The 9,483-nt window shown below is 39.0% G+C and overlaps 1 protein-coding gene across 1 annotated transcript; it reads left to right on the top strand.

The window, feature by feature from the left end:
• The first annotated feature begins 47 nt into the window (after positions 1 to 47).
• On the top strand, positions 48 to 9,125 carry nmt1a (N-myristoyltransferase 1a). The gene is made up of 12 exons (XM_079611636.1): positions 48 to 190; positions 2,581 to 2,683; positions 3,444 to 3,588; positions 3,760 to 3,878; positions 3,998 to 4,089; positions 4,210 to 4,326; positions 4,414 to 4,584; positions 5,233 to 5,341; positions 5,425 to 5,595; positions 5,732 to 5,899; positions 6,927 to 7,064; positions 7,666 to 9,125. Exons 1-12 carry the CDS (start codon positions 81 to 83, stop codon positions 7,684 to 7,686), a joined length of 1,464 nt encoding a protein of 487 aa, XP_079467762.1. The 5' UTR covers positions 48 to 80; the 3' UTR covers positions 7,687 to 9,125.
• Positions 9,126 to 9,483: the final 358 nt, after the last annotated feature.

Here is a 9,483-nt window from a genome sequence, read left to right as displayed (position 1 = left end):
CTATCGGCCATTGCGACAGTCCACCAATGGTTTTGCGGTGTGTGAGAGCGCAGGGCGAGATCCTCACTTCCTGGTTAAAGATGGCGGATGAGAATGAGACAGCACTGCAGCTGGAGAAAGAAACTGAGGTAGAAGATGATCATGGACATTGCAGCAATTGTGAAAATGAAGAGCATCACTCTGATGATGGGTGAGCGTGCATGCATTTTATTGTTAGCTCGTAAAAGTACAATACTCTTCCTCACGGCCCTAAAAGACAGGGCCCTTGTTCGGCTAGGCTAGGGCACGCTAACAGCATATCAGCCCGCCCTGTGGCTCTACGCCATTGGTTCACGGCCTTGATTGACGCACGGACCTCTAAAACGATTGGCTCAGGCGCCGTCAATCAAACAAAAGGACGGTTCTATATGGCCAGTTTCTAGGATCATAGGCATTTTTGTGCGAGGTGTAACAGCTTCACCATAATTCATGGTATGGTAAAAACGAATAAACTATCACGTTTAAACTCGCTATTTCATATGCTGTTTAATAAATCATAAACTGAAAAATGTTTATAAATATCCAAAAACCGCTTTCAACCCTGCTCATGCAGGCCTTTGTGGCAACTACGTTAGGTTGAAAGTAATTTGGATTTGCTGTCACTAAACGATGACTTGGGCGTGATCTAGTTAGCTTGACTGCTGCTAGTTGCAAATGAAGCATCATTTTAAAGTTTTTTTTTAATCACCTTGCTCTCTATTTGCAGTCTCTCTCAGTCGTTTCCCCCGATGGAGTTTCACTTTCAGTACCAAAGAGTTAATCTGTTCACTGAAATATAGTTAATAATAAAGCCCCACTAACCAGCTTCTTATCCACTATGTTCCTCAAGGTCATATAACGTTAAAGAGACCGACTCGAATGTATTTGGCAACAGAGAGTGAAAAAATGCACTATTATCATAAAGTAGTAACGTTAATTGTTCCGCCTGCCATTTGTCTCCTCATACAATTTGATGCCGTTTTTCTTCCGTTATTATAATAATACGTAACGTTAAATACATTTTTCCATAAACGTTTTTGTTTCATTTATTCGTGTTTAACTGTCATGTGACATGTTGGATAGATTTATTGTTTATTAATCTGGAAAATGTTTAACCAAAAATACAGAATCATTTACATTTAGGCTAATACTAGTAAAAGCAAACTTGGGCATTTTTTCCTGGTTGTTCACAGTATTTTCTTATTTATGGAGCGATAAAAAAAAAACTTTAATATGTCCAACAACCTTTGAACCTGGTTTTATTCAATTAATTCTGTTCTGCCAATGTATGACATTTAGTGAGTATATAATTAAATTCCTAATTTGCATATTTAAACATAACAATTATTAACTTCTTGTAATACAAAATTGACTTAAATGTACTATGATTAATTAACTATGGAAGTAAGTATTATGATATCTAGTAAAACTACTCTACAGTTGTCTATGTTATGAGGACATCCTATATTGCAGCTTGCTTAAATCTATTGAAGTAATACAGAGATAAAGAAGGGAAACTGGCGGATAGATGGGGAGACGGCTGTCAAAGCAATAGTCACAGAGGTGTTTGTTTATCCGTCAGTCTTTGTTGTATAGCCCACCACCCCTCGATCACACAAAACATGCTTTTTCTGCAGGTCATGTGATAGACCATCTGTCCCCCATTAACAAATGTAGCTCAGCGCTGTCACCTCTCTTCCACCGTAGACATTAATAGGATTAGCTGCACGCCTCTCTGTAAGTCGCCCCATTCCATCTCGACTACTGGTGTGGGTCTTGACTCTTGTGCCTGTGTAGTTTAGGCATGAGGTGAATTTCATGAGGTGACATTAGTTATTTGTTTCAGTATGTCCAGTTTTATCTTTGTTTTGTTCTTTAAAAAAAAAAAGTAAGCTCAGATTTTGCTTGATCTTTTTCATGCACATGCTACCAGTGTATATTTGTCACTATACTATCAACTGAAATACATAGGTTCATTAAAGGGATAGTTTACCCAAAAATTTAATTATGTTGTAATTTCTTCACCCTCATGTCATTCCAAATCTGTATGAGTTTCTTTCTTCTGCAGAACACAAAAGACGATATAAAAAAAAAAAAATTGGAAACCGAATGATTTTGGTGTCTATTGACTTCCATTGAATGTACAAAGAAACACTGAAACATTCCTCTCAATATCTTATGTTCCTTAGAAGAAAGAATAAGTCGTACAGGTTCAGAACGACTTGAGGGTGAGGAAATGATATCTGGAGGTCCGTTTTTGAGTGAACTATCCCTATATCTCTCGGAAAACTCTAGACCCTTCTTCTTTGTTCTGTGAAAATTCTTGTTTATATGTTAGATTTGTCAAAATAAAATCCAGCCTATAAGTATTGTTGTACTCTAACAAAAGGTTGTCATTGTGAAATACTGCTGAATTCATCAGGAGCAGTGATGCGTCCATTGAGATGATGCGTGCCGTGCTGCCTTTTCACCTGCATCAGCTGTAGTTAGTGCTGGGTGGACACGAGTCACACGACCTCTCATTATATCTGCCCATGTCAACTGAGTTCATATGACCTGCAGGGAGAAGGGTGACACAGGTGCCAAGAAGAAGAAAAAGAAACAGAAGAAAAAGAACAAGGACAAGGCTGGAGGAAAAGATGTAGCACAGGATCCGCTGGCCAAAGTGAGTATGTTTGTATGACTCTGTGTTTAACAAGATTATTTACATGTTTCATCTCAAACTCCCTTAAAGTCAAACTTTTAAAAACACTAATACTTTAAAAACACTGCTAAATGTAATCTAAAGCAATTATCAAAATGATTGTAAATTTTTTTGGCAACAACTACTACTTTGCCGATTTAAAAATTTCATGAAGAGACCGTAAAACTAATCCATGTGAATTGAGCTGTTTAGTCCAAATTTTCTGATGAGACAATCGCTTATATGATAAAAAGATTGAATTGAGGCTTTTATTCACATAATAAATATTGATCAGCAAACAGGTACAGAAGTTCAACTGTACTTGCTTGATGTGCGAGAACAAGCCTAACTGGTTCTTGCTGAAGCTCAAACGTGCTGCGTAACACGAGAATGAACCTCATTGGTTCTTGCTGAACTTCAAACGTGCTGCGTAACACGAGAATGAACCTCATTGGTTCTTGCTGAAGCTATGTGATGACAGCCCTAGTACATCACATAAAGTGTCATTGGGTCTCTTCAGAAAATTGACTAAACCGCTCAATTCATATGGATACGTTTTATTTTCTCTTCATGAACTTTTTGAAGCGTAAAGTGCTATTTGAGTAGCTACCATGGTATTCTTTGAAGTACCTTGGGTTACTTTCTAAATACCATTGTATTGATTACCATCATCTGATAATATCAGTACAGCCAAAGTACTTTTGTAAGCATTTGAGGAATTTTTTCTTTGTCTCTTCCTCAGGTAAACTCCCTCCCTGCTGATAAGTTACAGGAGATCCAGAAGGCCATCGAGCTGTTCTCAGTGGGACAAGGTCCAGCTAAAACCATGGAGGAGGCCACACGTCGCAGTTATCAGTTCTGGGACACTCAGCCTGTTCCTAAACTTGGTATTGATCAATTGTGCAATTGTACTCACAGTAGTTTCATTATTATACTTGTTCCTTGGTCTGACGTCAGTTTTTTCTTTCTAGTAGTGTGCATTTTCATCTGTACAACATGTTTTCTTGAGACTCATGACTTGTGGCACAGTGTATTCTGAGTCTGTCGTTTGTTTGTAGGAGAGACTGTGACGTCACATGGCTGGATTGAGGCAGATAAAGATAACATACGAGAGGAACCTTACAGCCTACCACAGGGCTTCAGCTGGGACGCTCTCGATTTGGGAGATGCTGCCGTGGTACAACACTCAAACCATTACATTTATCCCACGAATTCTTATACATACAAATATACACCTGGAAACAATTTGCCTAAAGCTCTTTTCCGTTTCCTTTTTCTCTCTCTCTGTCTCTGAAGCTGAAAGAGTTGTACACTCTCCTCAACGAGAACTACGTGGAGGATGATGACAACATGTTTCGTTTTGATTACTCTCCTGAATTTCTGCTCTGGTACGAAGATTGGCTTGAAAAATGACAGATGGGTTATGAAAAACTTCTAAAAAAAAATGTTTTGTCTGAAAGTCATGTGATATCTGTCCTCAGTTTCTCTGTACTGTGTTTTTGTCCCAGGGCTCTACGTCCTCCAGGCTGGTTGCCTCAGTGGCATTGTGGAGTGAGAGTGAACTCTAATCAAAAGCTAGTTGGTTTCATCAGTGCCATTCCAGCCAACATCCGCATCTACGACATGTAAGCAGTCATAAGTGTATCTGCTGTAAATGATGATTTAAATGCAATCAATTCAATTGACCCATATCTGCTCTTTGATCCCTGTAGAGAGAAGAAGATGGTGGAGATTAACTTTCTGTGTGTGCATAAGAAACTTCGCTCGAAACGAGTGGCTCCGGTACTCATCAGGGAGATCACAAGACGGGTCAATCTGGAGGGCATCTTTCAGGCTGTGTACACCGCAGGTGTGGTGCTGCCCAAACCTGTGGGCACCTGCAGGTAAGACACACATCTGCCCTCTCGTAATATGTACAGGTGCCTCTGTGAAGAGTGCCATTATATAGCCTGTTGAGCAGCAGGTATTGCTAAGCTGTTAACTTTTTCCTCTGACACAAATAAATACCTTCCTCCAAGGGGTTTCATGTGTTCTTAAATATGCCTTATTCTGCCACAATCAGAATTACGTGTGTAATATGTCACTGGAGAAATGTGGACTCTAAAAGTGGATATTTTTTTAGGGTCAGTAAGTTTGTTTGTTTTTTGAGAGGGAGAGAGAAAAATTAACTTTTAATCAATTTAAATGCATCTTGACTGATTAAAATTAATTAATTTTATAATGTTTTATAATTAATTTTAAATGTAATTATTATTTTACAGTTATACAGTAGTTTCGATTAAATAAATGCAGCATAAGAGACTTCTTTCCAAAACATAAACCAAATTTTACTGACCCCAGACTTTTGAACGGAAGTCTACGTGCCAAAGTTCTTGTAAAAATGGCAATCTCAGAATGGGAAGAAGTAAATCAAGTAATGATTCAAACAACACTGCCATTTGTGTGCTACTATTAGTTGCTGCTGTAAATTTAACAAAAAAATGTTTTAAACCCCTGATTTGTACTAATTGCCTTGTTTATTTGTGTGGTAGATACTGGCACCGGTCTTTGAACCCACGAAAGCTGATTGAGGTGAAGTTCTCTCATCTGAGTCGGAACATGACTATGCAACGCACAATGAAGCTCTACCGACTGCCAGAGGTGTGTGCCATCTTCTTTCCTGGGTGATGTCTAGGACGTTTCCTCTTTTCCACTTTCTCTTATTGCGTGTTTCTCTCCTGTAGGCTCCTAAGACTTCAGGCCTGAAGCCGATGACCGTAAAGGACGTCCCAGCGGTTCACCGCCTGCTGAATGAGTACCTGAGTCAGTTCAACCTGGTTCCCGTCATGAGCCCTGAGGAGGTCCAACACTGGCTGCTTCCTCAGGAGAACATCATCGACACCTATATAGTGAAGGTATTACACTCACTGGACACCAAGAATTCATGCCATGTATAATCCCAGAGGTATCACTCATGAAAGTATTTCTAACATTTCTAAGAAGTATATTTGGCATGTGAACAGCTGGTCCTTTATATCAACTGTTTTGTAGACTTCAGACGGGAAGGTGACTGACATCCTGAGTTTCTACACTCTGCCGTCCACCATCATGAACCATCCTGTGCACCGCAGTCTGAAGGCAGCGTACTCTTTCTATAATGTACACACCACCACCACCCTGCTGGACCTGATGGGAGACGCTCTCATCCTCGCCAAGTCGGTCAGTCACTGAAAGTGTGTGTGTGTGAGAGAGAGAGAGTTAGGGCTGCAACTAGGGTTGTCCCGATCAGGTTTTTTTTGCGCTCGAGTCCAAGTCATTTGATTTTGAGTATCTACCGATACCGAGTTCCGATCCGATACTTCTATAATACATAAAAAAAGAATAAAGAAGAGTGAAAAAACAGATCCAGGATGTTCCTTATTTTTTATTTAATTCACCTTATTTTAACATTCAACAACTCTGTTAACAAACAGAGCACTTCTGTGAGGTAGCTTGAACAATCAAGTAATAAATAACATAAATTCTTCACTTTTGGTGATGTCATGCCGCACGCGTTGCTGTTTCTGTGTGGAGTCAAAAGGGTCTAACTCTGTGCCACCGCATAACTATAGATGTGTTAAAAAATGAGAATATATATACATATATATCCGAGTCCTGATCGGGAGGTAACTTTCGATTGAGTCTGAAACCACGTGATCGGGCCCGATTTCCGATCACGTGATCGGATCTGGACATCCCTAGCTGCAAATAACGATTATTTTGAAATCTATTAATCTGTCGATTGTGTTTTCGATTAACCCAATTAAAACTCACATATTTTATTTACCAAAAAGAGTTATTACATCCTGACGATGTTGTCCTCCAAACAGTGTGCAAACTGAAGGTTATGAAAACAAATGTAGAGCGTATCTATGCAGGGCTCTGTGTTATACATTATAAAACTTGGTGGATGTTTTCCCTGAACAGGTGTACTTAATCGATAATCAAATTCTGTTGATTATGTTCTTTATTGATTTTATCATTTAGTTGTTTCAGCCTTACTATGAGTTTACCCATCTATAGTTTTGGTGCAAATTTCTCACTAAAAAAAACATTCATAAATGAAATGTTGTTTTAGCAGTGAAGGCAAACCTGTGTTAAAGAAGAACATATACAACATTATGAAATGTATAATTTGCAGGCATTACTGGAGCATTAAACTATCAGCAGATTCTTTAAAGCTTTTCTCGTGTCATTCCCCCTGCAGAAAGGATTTGATGTCTTTAATGCACTGGACCTAATGGAGAACAAGACGTTTTTGGAGAAGCTCAAGTTTGGCATTGGAGATGGAAACCTGCAGTATTACCTCTACAATTGGAAATGTCCCAGCATGGGCTCAGAAAAGGTACAAGGTTTCAGATGTCTGTCCAGAGTTTTTTCTCAATAAAAATCTTTTTTTCTTTTCTTTCTTTTTTATCAGAATTAAGCTGAAGTTACATTAATTGGCCAATAGGTGGCCATAGTACTTCACAGTTTGTCTCCCAAAGCACCTAGATGTCACTTTCTATGTTTTTTTAATAACTTTAATGTTTTTTATATTTACACACACACACGCACACACACACAGGCCTCTCTTACCGTAGGTACACTCTGCTAGTATCGGGTTCAACCCCCTTTTTCACTTGTGCGTGGAAATCCCAATATATCAGCAGTTTCTGAAATACTCAGACCAGCCCGTCTGGCACCAACAACCATGCAATGTTCGAAGTCACTTACATCACCTTTCTTCCTCATTCTGATGCTCTTCAGCAGATCGTCTTAACCATGCCTACATTCCTAAATGAATTGAGTTGCCATGTGATTGGCTGACTAGATATTTGCATTAATGAGCAGGTGAACAGTGGCCTGTGTATGTAACTATGCATATATTTACATATGTGTGTGAGATGTGTAAAAATTCCTTAAGATCAATACTGGGCTATATAATTATTCTTCATTTTTTGCAGGTGGGTTTGGTTCTGCAGTGACCCATTTCACCATCCATGACCTCTGTCTCGCATGACAGCGAGGCTGATTTATGACATCACGCACTGACCACCTGACAGATGCTACCAGTGGACTTCCTGATTCAGGAAGGATAATTCACCGCCCATTTTTAAGTTTGAACTTTGACCTTTTGGACCTGCACTACTGCTGCCAGACTGAGAAGATTTTCTTCTCTTTCCTCTTTTTTTTTTTTCTCTCTCTCTCTCATTTTCCATCACTTATCTTCTTATTCTCTCTCTGCGCATGGACCTAAAACCATTGTACTTACCATCATCAGAGATGAGGAACCTTAATCTGTTATGATTGTTAACAAAGGTGCGCACACACACACACACACACGCTGATATGTAATTACCATGCTCATGTTGAACCCAGATGCATAAGTGTCACGCTACTCGCATCGGTAGATTCAACTCATTCAGTATAAAGTGATTTTACTCTCCCTATCCAATGGGAGGTGCTTTTTTGCTAAAAGGATGAAAATGTCCATTTCCTCAGTGTTTTAGAAAAGAACATGCAACAATCAAAGACACATGAAAGTTCCTAGAAAAAAAAAGAAATAAAACAGCCAATGAGATAATAAAAATCCCAAGTGGACATGACAAGGGCTGCTGTCAATGATTTTCCTGTGGTCATTCTCTCTTTCGCACATCTTAAACTGTTTTTTGCCATGGAAGCCTCGTCTCTACTTTCTTTTGACAAACGTTGACCAACCGATGGATGCGGTACACAGTGAGTGAGATCTTTTTGTCTCGGTTTTGCTTTGTTATTGCTTTTAATCCGTTCTCTTTAATCAGTTTATTGCTTATTTGTCTCTAACTGCCTGTGATCCTCTTTCACGCTTTTGCCAACAGAGAAGCACCAGTGTAAATAAACAAGGAAGCAATGAGAAATACCATATTAGATCCACAATTTGACAGTGTTTGGGACTACATTGTACACCTGGCAGATAGCAGAGGGGGGGGTCATCATAAATTAGCAATAATGATGGTGTTTTTGAGGAAACCATTTTGATCGGGGGGGGTGCGGGAACTGAGACGCGTTAAAAATGAAATGTGGTGATTTGTCGTGGATGATAGATTATGCCTGCTCATAAAGTTGTACAGCTCTAAAAGTATTGCAGAATATCCTGATCGTGGTGTAAGCATATGCCCTAACTCTTATTTATCACATGATCTGTCCAACACATGGAAGTAGATGGATGTATTTAAGCAGTACAACCTTATGAGTAAATATGCAGTATCTACTTAAAATTGTGGTTTTCAACACCGTATGGGTAATTTGAGGAAGCGGGTTGTGGAAAATACAATGGAAGCAACTGAAAACGGGTCTTTAGGTTTTTATGATGGAGTGAAAGATATCAACGTGTATTTTTTTTTTTTTTGTGCTAAATAAAAAGTAGCAGCTGCTGTGAACGGTTGAGTTTGTGGTTTGTTATTTCTGAGTTTGTGGCCTGTGAACGATTGATCTCACGTTTTCACTCATGGTAGATCAGAATAAACATTATTTCTATAAATGCTGTTATTTCCTATACACATGTGTTTTTAGTTCTTTGAATAGGAAATTTGAAGCCTAGCCATTTCCAACATCAGTCAAAACCTCAGTAGGGTCGATGAGATGCGTTGTTCTGTTAATCCTCATGATTTAAGCAATCAGCAGTTAAATGTTAGATATTAAAGCTTTGTATTGTAGATGTGATTTATACACCATAGAGCCAGACTAGTAGAAACTTCCTGATTGATTTCAATCCTTCATGAACATGACGATGTAACTCTTCA

Source organism: Phoxinus phoxinus (assembly GCF_949152265.1).
Source record: "Phoxinus phoxinus genome assembly, chromosome: 1".
In the NCBI taxonomy this organism is placed as follows: Eukaryota; Metazoa; Chordata; class Actinopteri; order Cypriniformes; family Leuciscidae; genus Phoxinus; species Phoxinus phoxinus.
Note: the sequence above shows the minus strand (reverse complement) of the source record. Positions and strands in the feature narration are given on the sequence as shown.